Source organism: Notolepis coatsorum, assembly GCF_963971535.1.
Source record: "Notolepis coatsorum genome assembly, chromosome: 8".
NCBI classification, from domain to species: domain Eukaryota; kingdom Metazoa; phylum Chordata; class Actinopteri; order Aulopiformes; family Paralepididae; genus Notolepis; species Notolepis coatsorum.
In genome coordinates, this window is record NC_140172.1 from 27,008,054 (window position 1) to 27,031,556 (window position 23,503).

Sequence of the window (23,503 nt, forward strand, 5' to 3'; positions counted from 1 at the left end):
ACAGGTCTGCATGCATGATGAAGACGCACAGATTTAAATACACATGCTCAGATTAGCCCATCTGATCCAACACTAAAAGACACAAGACAAGCGCAACAGTACCACGTCTTAATATAATACTATAGGCTCTGTAATTAGAGCAACACTAGGGCACACCACCTCTTAATATAATAAGCTCTGTAATTAGAGCAACGTTATGCACCTGCTGTGAGAAACATTTTTCCTACCGAAGCCACGGAGCAATAGAGAGACGCAAACGGTTCTGTTTTCAATCATTATTTTCTTTTGGACAATAAACCTTACAAACTACATCAGCAGCAGCCGGGACATTCAATTCTGTCAACATCCACAACTTTTGTTACCCGACCCGAGTAGAAAAACATCTAAGGTGCATCGTGGCGCATTGTCAAAATATTAGGGAATGACAAGTGGCCACTACACATACCATAGAACATTAATAAATTAGCAATAATGATAATTGTTACTGTAATTAGGAAAAGCACGTCTTACCTTAAAATATAAGCAGATGTTTTGTTTTTTCTTCTGATAAAATGTGGGTAAAGTTTGATTTGTGCCTGCAGCGCCGCCACGCTCCGATGCAAGAATATAATAGAAGAATAGTCTATTACGGCGAATTAGTGAGCAATCATGAATCATACATTTTGTAATTTTACGCATTATACACGACGATGACGATACAGAAAATTGAGGAAAAATAGAAATGCATGGCAAAAATAGCATTTATTGTCAGTATTTTAGAGACCCCCCAAAATTTCACAAATCATGTTTTCAGGGGAGCTGATGTCTCAGTTTCATGGTTCGCACCCTGGACATGTCCCCCCTGTCCCCCCGTGGGATTTCCGCGCCTACCTGAGACGCAGTAAAATGTAGAGAGTGGATTCTTTATGGATGTAGTAGTCGGACAAGGTGCCGTCTTCCAGCTGCTTGCCGGCACAGATCAGCCTCTGTTGGTCTGGGGGAATTCCTTCTTTGTCCTGGATCTTGGCCTTGACATTCTCAATAGTGTCACTTGGCTCAACCTCTAGGGTGATGTTTTCGCCGGTAAGGGTCTTCACAAAGATCTGCATGCCTCCCCTCAGACGCAGGACAAGGTGGAGAGTGGATTCTTTCTGGATGTTGTAGTCGGACAAGGTGCGTCCGTCTTCCAGCTGCTTTCCCGGCAAAGATCAGCCTCTGCTGGTCTGGGGGAATGCCTTCCTTGTCTTGGATCTTGGCCTTGACATTCTCGATAGTGTCACTTGGCTCAACCTCTAGGTGATGGTTTTGCCGGTGAGGGTCTTCACGAAGATCTGCATCTCTGCACCTGTACAGTAAAAAATAAATAAAAAATTTGTGCAACACGTTATATAGATCCACAAATCAAGCATACATTTCAGGCAAGCCCACTGCAAACCTATAGTCATAATCTCAAATAGCATTATTTTACAGCTAGCAGTAGGTGGGTGGGGGGGCTCATGATAATTGATTCTATTTTCTAAGATAAATTAAAGATAATTAAATAAATCTATTTCAGTGTTGTGATATGGTTTTGACTATCATGAGCCAAGAACTAAATATACCTGGCTAAATCCAACAGATGGCAAAGATTAGCCGAGGAGAATGACTCAAATACAATATTTGTAAGGTGTATAGTATTCTAGACTAGACAATTCCGCGCGGGGTAATTGTGAAAGTGTGGGTGATATGCCTCTCTTTCCACAGCAAAACGGTAGGCAAGGCACCTTGGTTGAGAAATGCAGGCTTCAATCTATGTTGTTTAGTCTATCTGTTCAGTACTGTTCAGTACTGTTTCAAGAAGACAGTGTAGACGCATCGTGGCGTATTACTGCCCTCCGCAGTTCTTTTGATGGGCTCTTCTTTCTTCTCTTGAATTTCCCGCAGGCGTATTACTGCCCTCCTCAGCTCTTATACTACACTAGTGGTTTGGTTTCCATAGTTAGGCCTCTGGTAAATCAACTTTTGATTGTTTACCCTATTCTTCTTCCTCATCTTCAAAACACATTACTATCGACTCTATCTCCTTCTTCTCTGCTCCTCTTGCCTGTCCAATACTAATAAATACAATAACGCTATATCCTCTGATATAACTCTGACGCGTGCAGAAATGTCAGCACTGACTCTGTGATCAGCTGGTGGTTCTCATTATCCATGCCAAAGAAAGATTTAAGAGAGAAGGGAGAGACTCCCAACTCTACCAGACTTTTATAAAAGATTTCCCTCTCTTTCCTATACCTTTCTCATTCTAGGAAAACATGACCGACAGTTTCAGTCTCTCCACATTCACACCGCCCATCTGGATGTTTTCCCACAATGCACAAGGTACTGTTCAACCCACAGTGTCCCAGCCTCAATCTACACATCTTCACCCTATCACTATAGACCCATATCCATCCACCTTGATTTTGACCCGAGGCTGCAGAGAGAAATAGTGCCTTCCCTTGGTCTCCTTTTCCCACTCAGCCTGCCACTCAGCCTCAACTCCTTTCTTTATCTTCTCTCTGAGTTCTACTCTTCCCATTGAAATGCCTATCTCTTCCTCCCTTCCCAGGCTCTGTTTGGCAAGGGAATCAGCCATCTCATTTCCCGCAATCCCAGCATGCCCCGGAACCCAACAAAACTCCACTGACCAGCCTGCCTTCGCAATCCTATATAAAACCAACATTATTTCCTGAATGAGATCAGGGCGAGCTTTAGACCCACCTGCACTCAGAGCCATCAGTGCAGCAGCCGAGTCAGAACATATAATCACCTGGCTTGGTCCCACTTCCTCCACCCACCACATGCCCAGAGAATGGCAAGCAACTCTGTCACAAATACAGAGCTGCCATCAGATATTCTCTGTCCCTTACCGATCCCTAACCGAGGCACACACCACGCAAAGCCTGCCCTCCCACTTTCAGGATCCACAGAGCCATCAGTGAAAACCTCCAGAGACCCTGAGGCCAAAAGGAACCTCTCTATTTCTCCTACAATCTCGCCCTTATCATCCTCCATCAAGAACGTAAATTCAATGACTCGATCAGGAACTAGCCAAAATGGCACTGGCAGCCAACGAGTGTGCTCCGCAACCCCCACCTGATGCAATCTCAACTTCCTGGCCCACTGATCAATACTGGACAAAAAAGGCTTATACTTATCCCCATCTCCTGAAAGTACACACCTAGCTGGGAAGGACAGACTAGTCCCACTCAATTTTGTCCAGTACTGTAGCCCTAACTTTACTCTCCTCAGGTTTAAGGGCAACTCCCCCATTTCCACCAATAGTGCTGGAACTGGGGTGGTCTTAAAAGCTCCAGAACAGATTCTCAGAGCCTTGCACTGAAGCACATCCAGCTTTCGTAAATTAGACTTGGCCACAGAGCCGTACACAAAACAGCCATAGTCAATTGCTGACCTGATCATCGCCTGATATATCATGCACATGGTCTCTCTATCCGCTCCCCACCCACGCCCAGCCAAGCTTCTCACATTCACTATTCTTTCACACTTTGCCAGGGTTTTCTCTATATGAACAGCCCAATTCATTCTTTCATCGAACCAAACTCCCAAAAATGTAAACACCTTCACTCTCTCTAAGGGAGACCCATACATAACCAGCCCACCCCTAGGCACCCTCTTTTTAAAACCAAAAATCATATAATTAGACTTAGAGGCGGAGATTTTAAAACCCCACTTGTCTCCCTGAGAGAATTGTTGAATACAGTATATACACAACATTTTGTTCTAGAATGTTTGATTATGACATCATACTGCAGGCCCGGACTGGCCATCAGGACGTTCGGGTCGAATCCCGATGGGCCGGAAGTAAAGTGGGCTGGTCCAAAAAAAAATTAAAGTAGTTTTATTTATTTATTTAAAAAAATGTTTGATGGGGGGGGGGGGGGGGCATTTAGTCCACTCCGATCGGCCCACTTTGGTAGGGTAGGGCTGAAAAAGTTAGATGTAAAAGTGAAAATTGACACAGAAAGATGCTTAAAAATAGCCTACTAGCTCTTGCAGTGATTTCAGTCATCTCCCAGGCTACATGGTCTGTACGGCGGGCCGGTGTGGGCCAGTGTGAGTCGGTGTGTGGGCCACTAATGTGGGCCGGTGTGTGGGCCAGTGTGTGAGTCGGTGTGTGGGCCACTAATGTGGGCCGGTATGTAGTGGCCCACACACCCTCACACACTGGTCCACACACCGGCCCACACACCGGCCCAGTGTGTGGGCCAGTGTGTGAGTCGGTGTGTGGGCCGGTGTGTGGGCCAGTGTGTGGGCCAGTGTGTGAGTCGGTGTGTGGGCCACTAATGTGGGCCGGTGTGTGGGCCGGTGTGTGAGTCGGTGTGTGGGCCAGTGTGTGAGTCGGTGTGTGGGCCACTAATGTGGGCCGGTGTGTGGGCTGGTGTGTGGGCCAGTGTGTGAGTCGGTGTGTGGGCCACTAATGTGGGCCGGTGTGTGGGCCAGTAATGTGGGCCGGTATGTGGCCCAGTAAGTATGGGCCGGTGTGGGGCGGCAGTGGCGCCGGCAGGATTAAATTCCATAGTATGCATGCTTGCTCGCCAGAGCATGTGAGCGGAGCGGCGCGGCCGAGAAATCCGCTCTTCGCTCTAGACGGCTTGTTCCGCTCCGCTAATCGCTCATGTTGATCCCACCGCCACGCCGCTCAGCGCTCGTGACCGCTCACCTTCATTTACGAATAAAGCGCTCCACGCTCCACAGCTCGCTCAGCATTTTTTTTTCTTTTTTTGGAGCATGATGTCAATTAGCTTGATTTGACCAAACTACAACAGTCTACACCCCCTGGGCCCCTTAACAATTTTTATTCAACCCTTTATCCATTCAACTAGCTCTACTAAGCCATGGTAGCTAGCCTAGCCACAATGCTATGGTCGATGCCATTCACGTTAGCATGTAAGCAGGGCCGCCTGGGAGAAATGCGAGGCCCTGTGCAAGATTTAAACGCGAGCCCCCCCCCCCCCCCCCCCCCCCCCCCCCAAAAGGTAAAAAAAAATAATAGCGCTGCCCGAGGCTGGGCATGATACAGTCAACATATAGCAAGAGAGAGATCGAGAGAGAGCTCCCGTTCTACAGTCAATATACAGTGTACAGAGAGAGAGACACATTGGAAAGAAATTGAAATGCTATTTGGCCCTAAACAGAGAGTACACAGTGGCAGAATACCTGAGCACTGTGACTGAAGATCCTTGACTAGGTACAGACTCAGCGAGCACAGCCTAGCCATCGAGAAAGGCCGCCATAGGCAGACTGTGTGTGTTAGAAAGAGAGAGAGAGAGAGAGAGAGCATGTGTGTTTGTCGTGTGTGTGTGTTAGAGAGAGAGCATGTATGAGAGAGATAAGCAAAGATGACCCCCTAAAGGATATTCAACTTTTAATGAAAGAACAAAACAGAAGGAAAAGATAACTTCACAAAGGCAACATGAATATACATAGATCCAAAAGGACAAAGATCAACACTTAAATCCAAAGAGAAGAGGGTCTATACCAGAGAAAACAAAGCAGCAAGGAGCCAATGGCCGACATCAGCTAAAGGCTAGCCAGGTAGGCTACTGACACCAGGCCACACACAGCTTTGGCCAACGGCCCAACGCTACCCAAGCTACACAAACGACCAAGACAATGAATTCACACACAGCACATGTCGTATCTCCAAATGTTGTGAAGTAACATGTGTTTTGCCTGGAAAATAACATCGTTATTAACAAAACATTCGGGAGGGGAAGGAAGGAAGAGTGGGGTAATGTCATGACATTTTCATTAATCTTACCTGCACCAAGGAACGCAGGGCGAAAGGCCGCAACACAGGTCTCCATGTTGACGAAAGGCCTCTCGCTGGCGGGACAAAAATAAGCTATGGCCAGAGCCTTGTCATGGTGCAGGCCCGACTACATCTTCTGTCAAAGATGATGTTGTAGTCAGAGTGCCAGAACCCCCTGCTATTCTCACGGCTAATGTCAATGGTCGTAGCACAAGCTAACAGCTAACTCTAGGCTAACTGATAGCATCAAACGAACGTTCCCAGCCGAGCGCAGCCGGCAGCTAACGTCGTAGCTAAACAGCTAACTGGCTAACAGTTAGCTCAACCCGGCTATCGCTAACCATTAGCTAACGCAGAAGCAAGCTATGCGGCTACCACTGAAAAACTGTACAATGTGAGAAAAGCAATACAGGTGCTGACACCAGGCCACACACCGTTAGCTACTAGTAGTACTACAACAGCTAGTCGGCCAGTTTGGCTCCAGAGAGAGAAAGAGAGAGAGAGATATCTACGGCGGGAATAGAATAGAGTTAATAGAATAGGTTAAAAACTCACCAAACGTCCAAGAGGATGGAGACAACCGCGTGGAGTTGACGAAGTTCATCTGCCAAACGACCATCCTCTTCATCTTGGCTGCATGCGCTGTCTCTAGGTTAGCTAACGCTAGTTAGCCTTTAGCTAAGCTAGCTACTAGCCGACATCATCATGGCTATATCCCAACTGCACCATGACAAGGCTCTGGCCATTTGTCCCGCCAGCGAGAGGCCTTTCGTCAACGTTCCTTGGTGACCGACCGACTGATAATGACCGACCTCTTCGTCTTGGCTGGCATAACTAAGCATAATAGTCAAAAGCTGCACGCGCGAAATAGTCAAACGCAGCTGACGCACGCCGGCGTACTACACATGATGTAACCACTCCCTTCGTTGAAACCAATAGTATGTCTGCTGCAGAGCCCCAGAGCTCCAATAGTGATGTCTGCAGACCCAGGAACAAGTCAGACACATTCTACAAACGTGTCTAATGTGAAATATATAAGCATATAAGCAAAACTAGATTTTAGGTCTGTGATGAAAAAGGGCCTCGCGGGAAGGGGGGCCTCGCAAAAAAAAATAAAAAATAAAAAAAATAAAATAAAAAAAATAATAAATAAAAAATATTTTATTTTTATTTTTTTTTATTTTTTTTTGTGCGAGACCCCCCTTCCCGCGAGGCCCTGTGCGACCGCACTGCTCGCACACCCCCTGAAGCGGCCCTGCATGTAAGCTAACAACAACAACAATGGCGGATTATACTTTTGTCTTAGCAGGATGTGAGTGACGGTTCACCCTTCTCATTGGTTGAAAATGTCCTTCATGTTTGTACATCGCCACCTGTTGCTTTGGCATTGTACTACATGTATATTACATCAGTTTCTGAGCGGCCCGGAGCGGATTGGAGCGGAGGAGAACTCTCACTCCGGAAGTCGCGCCGACCCATTTTAAAACCCACTCCGTCGCTCACGTCAAAACCGCCCGCTCCGCTCTCACGCCCCGCCGCTCACATGCTCTGTTGCTCGCACAGAAACAGTCCATCCAGATGATGTAGCCTACACAGCGCTCTACTACAGATACACTACCCAGAGCGCAACGACACACAGGTGACAATAGTGTGTGTGCGTGTGTGCGCGCGAGCCGGAGTGACTCTGAACGTCTCAGGCTGAATTTGTGAAACACAGAAAAAAGGCATTTATAATGCATGTCCCCTTTAGATCAACTTTCCAGCCCCCTGTCAACTGTCAAATGATGTCAACTTGAATTAACATTCAGTATTCAATATGGTCTGATATTAACATTCAGTATTCAATATTGTCTGATTCAATATTAACATTCAGTATTCAAGTAGCACAGCTAGATAGCCGTTGTGGACACTCACGTTTCCACAGCAAAACGGTCGGCAAGGCACCTTGGTTGAGAAATGCAGGCTTCAATCTATGTTATTTAGTCTATCTGTTCAGTACTGTTTCAAGATGCACAATGAGATCTTCTGAGAGAATAGTTGAATATATATAGAACACAAATGTTCTAGAATGTTTGATTATGACATCATACTGTGACATTTAATATTCTAGAATGTATGATTATGACATCAAACTGTGCCATCACAAATGTTCTAGAATGTGCTATTATGCAGTGATGGGCAGTAGCTAGCTACAAGTAGCGACGCTACATAGCTTAACTACATTTCTCAGTAGCGTGATGGTAGCGTCGCTACTTTTGAACCAAGTAGCGTTCTCTGTAGTGCAGCTATTTTTAGAATCAAGTAGTGACGTAGCGTCTGCAAAACGCTACACGCTACTATCCAGAGAAACAGACTAAAAAATATATATATATATCCCCGGAGAAAACCCACTATGATTGGTTGGTCGATTTAGATATGAGTATGACGACTCACGATTGGGTAAGGTTAGGCCAAAACATTACGGGTAGGCCAATCAGAGGCAGGATACGGCGGGACATGCCACTCCAGCTCCGCAAATCAGGAAGTAAAAAAATCAAAACACAGACCATGAATGAATGAATTAACCAGTCCGCACGAAATGGCAGAAGGATTCGATGTTTCCAGGGCTGATGGCATTGATGAAGATGATGTCAATAACAACAATGCCTCTCCATGGCCCTATCTGGAAACATTTATGAGTTTGACTGAAAAAACGCCTAAAACATATGTGTTTAGGTGTTTATTGTGTCAGCCAAAAACGAAGCTTCTCTCAACTTCCCACACGCCCAGCACTAACTTGAGAACACATATTCAGGTAAGCTGATGAAAAGCTTTACATAAACATTGTCAACTGTTCCCAAACAGCACACAAGTCAGTGCACTTTTTGTCAACAGATTTAACTAACAGATAGCTGCTATCATGTTTCACTGTAGGCAGAAAATGAACAATATTATGGGGGTGGAGAAAAGAAAAAACAAACGAACATAAATAATACATACACTAAGAGGGAAAAGATCACCTAGAGCAGTGGTTCTCAACCTGTGAGTCGGTCAGGACCCCCAGGGGGGGTCCCCACATGATTTTGGGGCCATGGAATGTTTTGTGAGTTACATATTTAAAAACATCATAATAATATATTTTTTTTTATCTTTTTCATTTGCCAGGTCAACAACATTCCAAAAATCTAACAGTCCACTCTCCCCCTTTCTCATTTTGGACACAGACATTTTTTTTAAATTTTCTTTACATATTTTCTTTTAGGTAAGTCTATAGATCCAAACGAATGGGTGGCCGCCGTTCCCGACTTGGATATCGGCGGTCACCACTGTCCATTTGTGGCGTCGGTGGCATGGACTTTGATGCCGGGGTGTCGGCGTCATCATCACCCTCCTGGGTGGGTGGGGCCACTGTAGGCTCTTCCAGGGAAGGTAAGTCAATTGACACCGGCTGCATAGTTGGAGTGTCATTCAAAAACAGCTCTGTAATTCCAGCAGTGGATTGGGGTTCCCTAGGGGTCTCTACACTCCCCAATAACTGCTCTGTGTGCCGTTTCCACACCAGATCGCTGTCTGTCTGTACTGTATAGGACAGCGGTCCTGTCTGTCGGACTACAGTGGCGGGCACCCACTTTGGTCCACGATGGTAGTTCTGTGCCAGTACGTGGTCACCAGCACTGAATGCCCTGGTCTTGGCTCTCAATGCTCTTCTTCTTACTTGCTTATCCTGTTCATGCCACACAATTTCTGCTTCCTCTGGTGGTCTGAGAAGATCCAGGTTGGTGCGCAGCGGTCTCTTAAGGAGCAGTTCTGCTGGGGATACCTTGGTGGTTGCGTGTGCGGTGTTCCGGTAGGTTAAGAGGAAACCGTGAAGGCGTTGGTGGAGACTACCTTGCCCCTGTGATGCCTTTAGGCTGTGTTTCAGAGTCTGCACAAATCTCTCAGCTAACCCATTAGTTGCTGGGTGGTAGGGTGCAGATCTAATGTGTTTAACTCCGTTGACCTTTAAGAAAGTGTCCATCTCCTGAGAAACGTCACAGGGAAAGCCTAGAGAGAAGTTTCTTTGTTTTTTAAGTTAATCATTAACGTTTTTAGCGTGGAACCCAATTAAAATAAATCTCACCCTGGGACGCCAGCTCATTAAATTATAGTAGATATTATAATGTTGCCATCTGCGAACCACCAGAAATAGGTCTGCAACTATCTGCACCCATAAATAAAGCAGGCTTCAGAGGAATGTCTGTTATGGCCGTGGCCAATGCATCTATCATCTTCTGCTTGTGTAAGGAAGTTGAATTCTCAATTTAAACATATCCCAATTTTGCGCTATGCCATTTTTTTGTTTTGAGTTTTTTTCCCCACAGGTTTATGTCTTCTTTCTTCTCGGAAAATATGCCTGATATTGCGATGGATACAGTATTTATACAAGACCAAATACGTCATTTGGTGGTATCCATCCGCCTTTAAAATAGTACTGTATATTCCAAAGTACAACACAATTGAATCTACATTTATCGTATTTATCTTGCTGAATTAATTTGTTAATACTCTTTACACACATTTACTATACATACCCAAAACGAAAAAATTTTGAGGCACTATGAACCAAATGTGAGCCTAGAAGACACTTACGAGTATTGCATAGGTAGCAATGACAACCAATTGTAATATTTTGGAGAGGTTATCCTTTCAGCTTCCAAGTTATATTATCGTATAGCTCTGCTCAGCGTCATAGTGCAAATACTCCACCTCAGTACTTGCGCACTGAATAAAAACTCACAATGTACCTTTACATACCAACATCTGTCTGACCACACCCCCATCCGCTACCTACATAAGCAGGGGTGTGGCCATGCCCTCATCTCCTTCTTCACTTTCACCACAAGGAAGTGCCTGTATACCAAACACTTGAGCTAGGTTGTTTAATCTGAAGAAAGGAGAACAGAAGAGCGAGGAGATACGTTGACATTATATCTTTGTTTTCTCTCTCACTATTTTCGAGAAAATACGGCGATAATGTCTTCGTCACTGGGGTGTCTGGAAGATGATGATCATTCTGACCTCCACCGGTTTTTTCGTATTAGGGGCTCGCGTCGCTGGTCTAATCCCCACCTGCAGTCCTCCAAGCTGCAGCTGGACAGGTATTACCTTCGGGTCTGCAGCTGGACTGTGCAGTAGGCATCGGCTGTTGTGAGAAGCTGGCTGCCTCTGGGTGAGTGATGTTTTTTGCTATGCGAGTGCCAGTTGTGTTGCTATGGGGGGTTAGCTGCACAATTTACGAAGGCCGGCCCCAGACTAGTATCCTTTTTTCTGCTTTTTAGACGGCAGAGGGAGGGTCCTTGTTTGAAGCCCACGAAAGTCAATCTAGTGGGCCGTGACCAAGGTCTATGGTTTAAACCCGGGATCTTTTGGACGAGCGGATTCTTCTCTGTCATGTGAAGGCCCCATCTTTCAAGTTGAAAGTAACCCTCACAAGGAAAAGTGTGTTTGGTGCTTCTTTATCGGAAACACCACGCTCAAGTCGGCTGCAGCCTATAAAGGATTTGTGCCGACACCGCTGTATGAAACTGTTGATTTCTTTTTTCTCTTCTCTCTTAGGATGAGGTGAGTCAGACGGCGGCTGTCTGAGGTGTTGGCTTATTGTGTTCTCGTGTGCAGTTTCGGTGATAGCTGCTTAGCTTGCGTGCTAGCTGGGTGAGCTAACTGTTAGCCAGTTAGCTGTTAGCTGCGGCGCTAGCTCGTTATGTTCACTAGGCCAGGAGCATTAGCTTGTTGCTACCAGCCAGCCTGAGTTGGCTGTTAGCTTATGCTACACCGTTGAACATTAGCCGTGAGGATAACAGGCCATAACACTCTGACTACGACGTCATCTTTGACAGAGGATGTTAGTCGGCCCTACACCGTGTTGCCCCGGCAGCGAGGACTTTCGTCAACATGGAGAGACCAGTGGTTGCAGTCCTCTCAGCCTGCGCTCGTGGTATAGCTCCTTCTGGACGCTTAACGCCTCTTCCTTCCTTCCCTTCTAAATGTTTTGTAATAACGATGTTTTCCAAAAACGTATGTTGCTGCACTACATTGGGGATACGACATGTGTTGTGTGTGAATTGTCTTGTCGCTGGTATAGCTTCTCTCTACCTAGAAAATCGCTGTTGTTTTTTACGTGAGTAAAAATGTACTGGTTTGGTTGTGATGAGAACTTGTGTGTTCATGTAAACGTTAGATAACGTGGTTGAGCTCACAACTAGTTGGGTTACTAACCCTGCAAAGCTATGCTTAGTGACATGTGATCGAGGGGTGAGTCCTTCTCTCAGCCTGTGATGACAATAAACAAAACAGGTAGCGTGTTCACATATTAACAGGGCAGTACCTGTTCAACCTGGTCGTATCAAGGGTAAGGTGGGGAGGGGTGATTTCCCCCCGGTTTCCCTGGGGCTTTCCCCCCTCCTCTCAAACATGTTTTGTTTACAATATATTGTTTCACTATGTTTGTGGGGATACAGTGTAATCCCTCAGCTTCTGCTGGGGTTGTGCTCCTGCTTGAGAAAACGATTTTTTCCTAGGGAAAAGATTGTTTTGGTCGCTAGCACAGTCTCTGGAGCGTAACAGTAAGAAGCATTTTGTATGAAAGTATTCTGTACTTCTGTATGACAACTATTAAAGAAACTTGAAACTTGAAACTATCATGTGGACTTAGCAAGGCCTGTGGCCAATACATAATCGAGGCGTGTGTCTTCTCTCGTTATGAAAAACGGCGTTCCTCTTACGGTAGTTAGAGTGTACTTTTGCCTTTTTTGTTGTGATGGAGGGTTGTGTGTGTCGTTAAGATCCACAACTGGGTTAGGTGTTGGCCTACCGAAGTCACATGTGTAAGCTCTGGTACCGGGGCTCTTAAAGGGGCCCTCTCTGGGTCCCTGTTTTTCTTTGTAAAATTCAGATGGCAGGTTTTGCACATGAGTCTATGTGAAGCTGTTAAACGCTTCATGTAGCATGCTATGACTGGTGTCATAGCTCTACTTTGTCATTACATCATATCAGGGGTGAGGGGTCATAAAGGGGTGAACTGGTAAACCTTCCTCCCCTTTTTCTGATTGGTCAGGGGTTAAAACCCCCTGTCCTTCGGGCTTCCTGTCACGTTGCTGGATCAGCACGTTACAGGGTAGGGGGGGGGGGGTTTCCTGGTCCCACGCCATATTTGGCGCTGGACCACGGAAATTCCCCCGCCATAGAGTACGTCACTGGGCGCGTTTCTATTTGTAAGACTTCCGTGGGTTATTCAGGCTCCATGTTATGGATCTCTGTTACAGGGAGTTTCAGAGCCTCCTCCTCAGGGAGTTCAGAGCCTCTTCCTCAGGGAGTTTCAGAGCCTCCTGTGAGTTCAGACCCTCCCTCCCAGTGAGGGAGCCTCCTCAGAGTTTCAGAGCCTCCTCCTCGAATTGTCAAGGTGAGTAGAACTTAAAAAGAAGTTCTGCTCTGTTGTATGTATATTGAGCTTGGTGGGTGATGCAACGCAGTAAAGACATTGTTCTTCTGCTCTGCTCCCTACTGGTAGTGTGTGTATTGGGTCAGAGCCTCCTCCTCAGGGTGTTTCAGAGTCTTCTCCACAGGGAGTTCAGATCCTCCTCGGTGAGTTCAGAGTCTCCCTCTCAGTGAGGGAGCCTCCTCAGAGTTTCAGAGCCTCCTCCTCGGAGAGTCCTAATCCACTTGTTACATAGCTCAATGTTGCAATATGTCTTTTCAATCTATTGCTCACGTGGGAAGTCTCTCTGGGGGTCCCCGTCCTCTCCTTTATGGAGCAGGTTGACGGGGTATTGCTTAGGGAGTTCCCTGACTCCTCGCCGGTAATGGTCTGTTGAGTCATGGTTTTTTTCCCCCCGTCATGGGGTACGTCGCTCTCCGTCCCCTCTTTTATGGAGCAGGTTGACGGGGTGTTGTTTTCCCTCAGCCGCGTCGTATGGGACCCATGTCCGTATTTTTTTCTGTGAAAAAAACGGCTTCTTGTCGTTCTCCCAGGCGGCCTGGAGGAACGGTATCTGGTGTCTTGTTAGACTATCCATTGATGTGTTTTGGGTCTTGACTTGTACATAGTGCTGGCCCTGGGTGCTTCTGATAGGAATCACGCATGGGCTTACGCGCCTTGGTTGCTCATCATTAAAACTGCGTTTTTATGGGGCAACTGGGATGGAGTTTGTCTCTTCCGAGCGCCAGTTTACTAGGTTTGTCTCGACGAATTCTCGTTCATATCTGGGGGATGTTAACGGAATAGATAAAAGCATAGGTAGAGGGGTCTCACACCCTCAGGGTGGGCCACTGAGCGTGGTACGAAAGGGATCGTCTGGGTGGCGCCCTCTATAATGTTTTGGATCGACACGCGTATTTACCCCCTTCCTAGTGTTGGGGATGTCGGCGTGATTAGGGCACAGGACTGATTCTGGTCGCGCCGGTCCAGGTCAGTTAACCCGTTGTCCGCCGGGGACGCAGATCTGCTGTTCTGGTACCCTGAGGGACTTGTGCTTTTTTCGGGGGGAAAAATGCCGCGTCGGCCAGGGTGTTGCAGGGTTTGACGTTATGGAGATGTTCGTGGTTGTGGTCCTTCTCCATTCTTTTCGCCCCTCTCTTCTCCTCCTTAAGCATGGCTGGGAGGGGGCTGTTGAGGTGGTTCTTATGGAACTCCTCTGGCATCCCTGTGTACGTCCCGGTCCGCCGGGCCCGGTTCAAAATTGTTTTCGTCGACCCGTAGGCCTGGGATAACCCCTTTTTGAAAACTGAAACACTTGTACTGCGGTATAGCCAGTGTATTCCTGCAGGTGTGTTTTGGAGTTTTTTCTTGAGGGGTTATAGGAACAACCACCTCATGTTTGAACCAAGGGGGTGGTTGGTTCCCTGGTGTGTTGGAGCGGAGTCAACTCCCGGGTTAGTCCGTTTGAGTGTGCCCCCGCACGTTTCATGACGTCTGCCAATCGTGTCAGCCTTCTCTGCCTCGACCCCTCTAGAGAGTCGGGTTTTTTTTGTGGAGGCTGTGACATGGTGCACAACAATGCCAGCATATGCTCCTTCCGCCGGGGTGCTGTTTCAGCTGACCCCTTTGGCGCCTGTCTAGTCTGCAGTGCTCCAGGCTCATGTCGAGTGCCTGTTGCCTGGATTGAGGGATCGACCTCTTCTAGAGGTCGTCTCCCCAGTGCGCTGCCTGCTCCTGCTGTAGGTGTAGCCTCTTGAGTGCTTCGAGTTTACAGCCATGCCACCCTGAACACGCCCGATCTTGTTCAATTTTGGAGGCGGTATAGGTTCAGGCCTGGGTTGTGCTTGGATGGGTGACTGCCTGAGTATACCAGGGTCAGTGAGTCAGGCGGCGTGCTATTGGGGGGAAGGGCCTGCTCTTGGATGGGCCCTGTCCGAATACGCTGGCGATGTGGGGTGCGGTGTCACTAGTGACCGCCTGGTGAGGTCTCGATGCTGTGGCGTCATTGGCCTCTCCAGGCCCCCCTTTTTCCGGGGGGGTCCTGTCCCTTCTGGGTCTGGGTCCTCCTTCACGCTCCGCTGCTACGGCCTTGCCACGGGGTTGGGCTTTGCTCTTGACCCCGTGATTTTAGGGGTGGTAACAGGGGTTTGTTCCTTTTTCCATTCGTTCCCTAGTGGCATGCGGGTTGTGCGTTTGTGTAGTCGTGGGTACGCCCCACGGTCTGCTCACCCTGTGCGTTGAGTTGCTCAAGCTCCTATTCGCGCAGTCGGATCCGTCTCCCTTCCGTCCTCCAATAGGGAGGGTCGGGGGGGCTCGGGTCCTCCTCGGTTCTGATGGTTGTGGGGGGCCTCAGCGGGGTACATTTGTCGAGCTCAGCTCTGCTCAGCTCCTGTGTTGCACTATGACGCTGAGCAGAGCTATACGATAATATAACGTACGGTTATGTATATAACCATAGTTATATGAGCATGGGCGTAGCTGTAGATTCTGGGCCCCATGGAAGAATGTATTAGTGGGCCCCAATTAATTTTCTTTTGGCCATTTATTTATTGATGAAAACGCATAATATGGTTTTTACCTATACATTCGGATCAGCAGTTCAGCACCTGCACTGTTGGTGGGTGAGCCTAGTAAAGGATGTCGCATTGCGTTCATCTTCAATGAATGGACCAATGCAATAGTCTACCAAAGAACCTTGAGTCGCACTAGGCTGGGAACAACCCTGGGTCAAGTGATAGTAAACTGGACTGGACGAACAACATCGAGGCCCTACAGGAAGGGACAGAGCAGACTGTTCTTCCTGAGAAGGCTCAGGTCTTTTAATGTCTGCAGCAAACTGCTGCAGATGTTCTACCAGTCTGTGGTTGCTGGTGCCCTCTTCTTCGCTGTGGTATGCTGGGGGGGCAACACCAACACACAGAAAATAAACAAACTGGTCAAAAAAGCAAGCTCTGTGGTGGGAGCGGACCTGGACAGTCTGAATCACATTTTTTGTTCTCTTTTTTTCCTACCTTAAACAGATCTTTTTCAAGTTCCAAGTTTTAATACTCTTATCAACATGCGAGTCAACAAATGCTTGCTTTATGCAGCCATTTAACACAAAAGGATGACCCTCATGCATTGCAAATTTGCATCAAATTCAAAACAGAGTGATGCACAAAATAACTTAAAAGAAAATAATAATTTAAAACAATGAATAAAGTGTGCATGAAATAATAGGGGAAAGAAAACGTTAGGAACTTGTTACATTCACCCACACAAGGGCTGAGTAATCACCCCCCCCCCCTCTCTCTCACACACTCTCCCAGCTCTCTTTCTCTCTTGCCCTTCCTCATCTCTCTCACCCCCCCCTCTCTCTATATATCTCTCACACACACACACACACACACACACACACACACACACACACACACACACACACACACACACACACACACACACACACACACACACACACACACACAACTTCAGAAACAAAATTAGTATCAATGATAGCATCAATCATACACCTGAGTGATGTCTAGTAAAAAAAATTAAAATAAAAAAATGTTGGCCCCCCCCCCCCAGTGCTGGGCCCTTGGAATCATCCTAAGCTACCCCCCCCCAGCTACACCCCTGTATATGAGTATAGTGACGCTCAGCGTCAGGACTCCCCTGAGCACCCCTTGATCTTGCCTTGTGGTGAAAGATTGGGAAGGAGATGAGGGCATGGCCACACCCCTGCTTATGTAGGTAGCGGATGGGGGTGTGGTCAGACAGATGTTGGTATGTAAAGGTACATTGTGAGTTTTTATTCAGTGCGCAAGTACTGAGGTGGAGTATTTGCACTATGACGCTGAGCGTCACTATACTCATATAACTATGGTTATATACATAACCGTACGTTAAAAATTCAGATGAAGAATCTTGTTTTCATATTAGTGATATTGCCAAATAACCTTATCTAAATACGTTCGTTTATTCAGATTTAGACTGTAGAGGTTGTGTACTTCCAAGACATAAAACATTCACACTCTAGATTAAATTACAACAGCATGTTCACACACAAAAAAAATCTAGTCTTGTATGGTTTATTGTAAGGCTTCAAATGTTGGGTCTACTTTATACAAATGTATTGGACATTTGGTTACTCTCGGGAAAGACAACATTTTGCATACAATACCATGGTTAATGAAAATAATGTATAATATTGTATGCAAAATGCTCTTTACCAAGAGTAACTAATTATATGAGTCCCATACATTTGTATATAGTAGACCCTGGCTGTGCTTTCACTTGCAAATGGTGGTCTGGATTATAATGATCTACAATCCAGGGCCCTCATTTATCAACAATTCTTAGAAAGTGTTTTATTTTTGTACTTAAGCACAGAATTTAGAATGTGTGTACGCACAGAAATATCTGGATTTATCAACCGTGCATACACAGGTCCTGCGCTCCTCCGTGTTGATAAATACCATTTGTTCTTACCATCAATGCTCGTGCATGATTATCCATATATAGTAATGAAACACCCCCCATGGGATGTGAAATAATGGACTGACCCGAGCGAACTATGAGAAACTCCACGAGCGAGATTGTTCACGGAGGCGCTGTCAACCAAGAAGACACAACCCGTGTTATGGGATAAATAAAAGGCTGGCGGACTTGTACACAGTGATGTCAGATATCAACGACTCCCTAAGACCATTGCTGCAATTCTGCCTGGACAGCTCAAAATACTAATAGACCGTTAACCACTGTTTGGCATTGGTGTGTCATTATAACCATGCTGGAATATGAATGCCTTTATTAGTTTTGTTCGATTGGCTACCGGGTATAATATGATTTGTAGAGGCATACAATCTATTTTGTTGTCGGTATTAGGTAGCCTATATGAATTACATATAATAGCAGCCATAGCCTACATTATGCAACAGTAACTTGTGCATATATAATATATCATATCATATTCCTATGTTTCCCAGGAATCGTGGGGCTCTGGGGAATAAAGGTTGGGAAGACCCTGCTATCATAGCCTATCCTTTATAATGTTATAGGCTATTTAATTTACAGTTTACTCTATCAGCCTACCCAGCATGTAATACGTTCTTTGTTAGAACTCAACTCGTTATTATTTTGCACATAGATTGCAGAAATACAGGAACGTTTTGATTTATATTTAAAAGGCTTTGACACAAAACAAAATAAGTGGAATTTCGAAGCTGCAAGCAGAATACAAGTCATATCACCCACACGATATATGCTACCTGTATCCAGAGAATGTATGCTTTTGATTAATTTAAGACACATTTATTGCAAGGGTTTGTATACACATAAACTCAACAAATAACCTCTGTTCTCGTTGCAATGCGTTTTTAATTCTTTCTTATACAGTAGGAAGGGGGAAGAACACTATATTGTGGGTGTTCATATGACTTGTATTCTGCTTACAGCTTCGAAATTCCACTTGTTTCGTTTAACAATGGCAAAGCCTTTTAAATATAATCAAAACGTTCCCGTATCTCTGCAATCTATGGGCAAAATAATAACGAGTTGAGTTACGCGGAGCGCAGTCAGTGCACCCCGTATATTCCGATAACGCTATAAACCATGCTGCATTCATTCAGAAGGAAAGACCTATTATTCCAAATGCTATTTATAGGGTTTCGACCATAATTACACTACTGTTGCTATTTTACAATTAACTATAATGAATTACGGGGGTCATACAGAACACGTCAGTCAAACTAATGAACGAAAGCTTATTTCCGCGTTGAAACATATGCATGAAACTGATGAGCATATGCCGTCCGTCTGCAGTATCCATATTCTACCGCCGGGCGCCAGGTACGCATGCCCTGAGCTGAGCGTAAATATACGCACAAAGTCAAGTTCACGTTCAAATTGATAAGTCACACTTTGCTTAGAAATGATCGTACGCACGGGTTACGCACATATCTGTGCGTACGCAACGTTGATAAATGAGGGCCCAGGCCTCCATTTGCAAGTGAAAGCACAGCCAGTGCAACACATTTAAGAGCCTTCACTGGTTAATTTTTTATTTTTATTTTTTAACTTTGACCAGTCAGCTGGTTCTTTTAGCGTTTATCGCTTTTTCATCGCATTCATACTTGGTCAAGTTCGACCGACAGAAGCAGGCTGAAAGGGTTCAGATGGGGGGGAAGACACTCTGGGAAAGGCACGGCTGCCGTCCGGGATTTGAACGCGCTCAGCCCCAGATCCGTGACGAGCACGGTTGTCCACGGCGCTGAAATAGCACTCGCGGTACGTGGTGAGCTACTGGAGCTCCCCCACTGGTTAATTTTATGGTTTAAGAAGATGTATTCAGTGTTGATTCAATACACCAGAGTAAAATGTCTTATGACCTGGAGATCTCTTCCGCCACTGTATCTGCCATATTAGAAATGTCACTTCCTGCCTATCTGAAACAGTATTTTGCCAGTTTACTTGATGCAGATGTGAAATGTTGCATACTACCGTTAGTAGATTCATAAAAGTAGTAAATACATTATCCATATTTTAATAACAATGCCAACTATTTTAAATGCAATGTTCAAATTTATTTTATTGGGTCATGACCAGTAACAAAAACAAAAATAATCTCTTACCACGGTAATACTGCTGATATTTTACTCATGTATACGGGCAAATTGGTAATCAGGAGATTAACATGCATATAAACACCACCATATCCTATCCAAGACTGTAACTGGATATTGGCTAGTATCTGGAATATTCATAAGCATATTAACAATCATTGTAAAAACAAGGACAGTAGTCAAGAAAATGGAATAATTTACTGCCCCATTGAAAAACAAGTTATTACTCAGGTTGGTGCCAATAAATATACTGCAATGGGACCCTTAGTGTGTAGATCTTTTTTTCATGTTTACACTTTACTACCCTCCCCTCAGAAGACGCAGGACAAGGTGGAGAGTGGATTCTTTCTGGATGTTGTAGTCGGATGTTTACAGTGATATATTGGGGGGGACATATATTTTTCTCAGGATGGGGGGGACATGTCCCCTCTGTCCCCCCGTGGGATTTCCGCGCCTGCCTGTGACGCAGGACAAGGTGGAGAGTGGATTCTTTCTGGATCTTGTAGTAGGATGTTTACAGTGATATATTGGGGGGGACATATCATATTTTTCTCAGGATGGGGGGGACATGTCTCCCCTGTCCCCCCGTGGGATTTTCGCGCCTGCCTGAGACGCAGGACAAGGTGGAGAGTGGATTCTTTCTGGATGTTGTAGTCGGACAAGGTGCGGCCATCTTCCAGCTGCTTGCCGGCAAAGATCAGCCTCAGCTGGTCTGGGGGAATGCCTTCTTTGTCCTGGATCGTGGCCTTGACATTCTCAATAGTGTCACTTGGCTCAACCTCTAGGGTGATGGTTTTGCCGGTAAGGGTTTTCACGAAGATCTGCATGCCTCCCCTCAGACGCAGGACAAGGTGGAGAGTGGATTCTTTCTGGATGTTGTAGTCAGACAAGGTGCGTCCGTCTTCCAGCTGCTTGCCGGCAAAGATCAGCCTCTGCTGGTCTGGGGGAATTCCTTCTTTGTCCTGGAGCTTGGCCTTGACATTCTCAATAGTGTCACTTGGCTCAACCTCTAGGGTGATGGTTTTGCCGGTAAGGGTTTTCACGAAGATCTGCATGCCTCCCCTGAGACGCAGGACAAGGTGGAGAGTGGATTCTTTCTGAATGTTGTAGTCGGACAAGGTGCGTCCGTCTTCCAGCTGCTTGCCGGCAAAGATCAGCCTCTGCTGGTCTGGGGGAATGCCTTCTTTGTCCTGGATTTTGGCCTTGACATTCTCAATAGTGTCACTTGGCTCAACCTCTAGGGTGATGGTTTTGCCGGTAAGGGTTTTCACAAAGATCTGCATGCCTCCCATCAGACGCGGGACAAGGTGGAGAGTAGATTCTTTCTGGGTGTTGTAGTCTGACAAGGTGCGGCCATCTTCCAGCTGCTTGCCGGCAAAGAGCAGCCTCAGCTGGTCTGGGGGAATGCCTTCTTTGTCCTGGATCTTGGCCTTGACATTCTCAATAGTGTCACTTGGCTCAACCTCTAGGGTGATGGTTTTGCCGGTAAGGGTTTTCACGAAGATCTGCATGCCTCCCCTCAGACGTAGGACAAGGTGGAGAGTGGATTCTTTCTGGATGTTGTAGTCAGATAAGGTGCGTCTGTCTTCCAGCTGCTTGCCGGCAAAGATCAGCCTCTGCTGGTCTGGGGGAATTCCTTCTTTGTCCTGGATCTTGGCCTTGACATTCTCAATAGCGTCACTTGGCTCAACCTCTAGGGTGATGGTTTTGCCGGTAAGGGTTTTCACGAAGATCTGCATGCCTCCCCTGAGACGCAGGACAAGGTGGAGAGTGGATTCTTTCTGGATGTTGTAGTCGGACAAGGTGCGTCCGTCTTCCAGCTGCTTGCCGGCAAAGATCAGCCTCTGCTGGTCTGGGGGAATGCCTTCTTTGTCCTGGATTTTGGCCTTAACATTCTCAATAGTGTCACTTGGCTCAACCTCTAGGGTGATGGTTTTGCCGGTAAGGGTTTTCACAAAGATCTGCATGCCTCCCATCAGACGCGGGACAAGGTGGAGAGTAGATTCTTTCTGGGTGTTGTAGTCGGACAAGGTGCGGCCATCTTCCAGCTGCTTGCCGGCAAAGAGCAGCCTCAGCTGGTCTGGGGGAATGCCTTCTTTGTCCTGGATCTTGGCCTTGACATTCTCAATAGTGTCACTTGGCTCAACCTCTAGGGTGATGGTTTTGCCGGTAAGGGTCTTCACAAAGATCTGCATGCCTCCCCTCAGACGCAGGACAAGGTGGAGAGTGGATTCTTTCTGGATGTTGTAGTCGGACAAGGTGCGTCCGTCTTCCAGCTGCTTGCCGGCAAAGATCAGCCTCTGCTGGTCTGGGGGAATGCCTTCCTTGTCTTGGATCTTGGCCTTGACATTCTCAATAGTGTCACTTGGCTCAACCTCTAGGGTGATGGTTTTGCCGGTGAGGGTCTTCACGAAGATCTGCATCTCTGCACCTGTACAGTAAAAACAAAAACCAAAAAAATAGTGCAACACGTTATATAGATCCACAAATCAAGCATACATTTCAGGCAAGCCGACTGCAAACCTAGTCATAATCTCAAATAGCATTATCTTACAGCTAGCAGTACTAGGCTGTCTTGTGCTGCTGGGACGAAAATGCTTGTTTGGTCGCAGCTTTCGTTACACAGTAGCGGGAGTTGGTTGGGCTTGACGTGCCGAGACAGCTTGTACACAACCCGAAACCTGTCTGGCCTCACGTGGTATGAGGCTGCAATCCATTACCTGGAAGACAATAGGTCAGGGGAGGGGACTAACAAACCAACTCCAAAACACCAGAAGCCAGAAATGGTGGAAGGTTGGGCTTGGGGCCAGCGACCCCATCCTGTAAAAACCCCATTGCTACAAAAACGTCAACAAAGAAAAACCAAGAATCTCCGGCCCTGAGAGGATGGACCTCAGGTAGGAAGTATGACGCAGTGTGGTGAAAGCCGGAAACATCCGGAAGCTACCCTGCCGACCACCATTCTCTCAAGCAGGGCCATTACCACCATCGGAACATGGAATGTAAGGACCATGTATGAAGCCGGAAAGACTGCGCAGGTGGCTGCCGAGATGAGGAATTACAATCTTGCCATACTCAGAATCAGTGAATCAAGGTGGATCGTATCCGGCCAGAAGAGGCTCGCCACTGGCGAGATGACACTGTACTCAGGCCATGAAGAGGACGATGCACACCATACCCAGGGAGTGGCCTTAATGCTGTCCAAGACTGCCCAGAGAGCACTTATTGGCTGGGAGGCACATGGTCCCAGGATCATTGCAGCTTCCTTTAGAACTATGAAGGCAAAAATAAACATGAACATTATCCAGTGCTATGCCCCTACAAATGACAGCAATGAAGAGAGAAAAGAAGAATACTACAGCAGACTACAGGACATCATTCAGAAATACCCAGAAAGAGACATCAACATCATAATGGGAGACTTCAATGCCAAAGTAGGAAGTGACAACAGAGGCTACGAGGAGACAATGGGAAAGCAAGGTATAGGAGAGATGAACGACAACGGGGAGATTCGCAAACCTATGCGCCACTAACAACCTGGTCATCGGCGGAAGCATTTCCCCCCACAAAAGGATACACAAAGCTACTTGGATCTCACCGGACCTCAACACCGAAAACCAGATAGACCATGTGTGCATCACAAAGAAGTTCAGGAGGTCCCTTCAAGATGTATGTGTTAGGAGAGGAGCTGAT

General features: G+C 46.5%; 3 protein-coding genes across 3 annotated transcripts; all 3 read right to left on the reverse strand.

Annotated features, from left to right (window-relative positions):
• Nucleotides 1-52: 52 nt before the first annotated feature.
• On the reverse strand, nucleotides 53-21,093 carry LOC311233367 (polyubiquitin-like; the record flags this gene model as incomplete). The annotated part of the gene is made up of 2 exons (XM_084320343.1): nucleotides 53-72; nucleotides 20,808-21,093. 2 exons carry the CDS (start codon nucleotides 21,091-21,093, stop codon nucleotides 53-55), a joined length of 306 nt encoding a protein of 101 aa, XP_084176469.1.
• Nucleotides 21,094-21,101: 8 nt separating this feature from the next.
• Nucleotides 21,102-21,777, reverse strand: LOC311233368 (polyubiquitin-like; the record flags this gene model as incomplete). The annotated part of the gene is made up of 2 exons (XM_084320344.1): nucleotides 21,102-21,149; nucleotides 21,310-21,777. 2 exons carry the CDS (start codon nucleotides 21,775-21,777, stop codon nucleotides 21,102-21,104), a joined length of 516 nt encoding a protein of 171 aa, XP_084176470.1.
• An 81-nt stretch (nucleotides 21,778-21,858) lies between these two features.
• LOC311233369 (polyubiquitin-like) lies at nucleotides 21,859-22,233 on the reverse strand (the record flags this gene model as incomplete). Its single annotated transcript, XM_084320345.1, has 1 exon — nucleotides 21,859-22,233. A coding segment is annotated over one exon (375 nt), but the record flags the coding sequence as incomplete, so codon positions are not given.
• Between the last annotated feature and the right edge of the window lie 1,270 nt (nucleotides 22,234-23,503).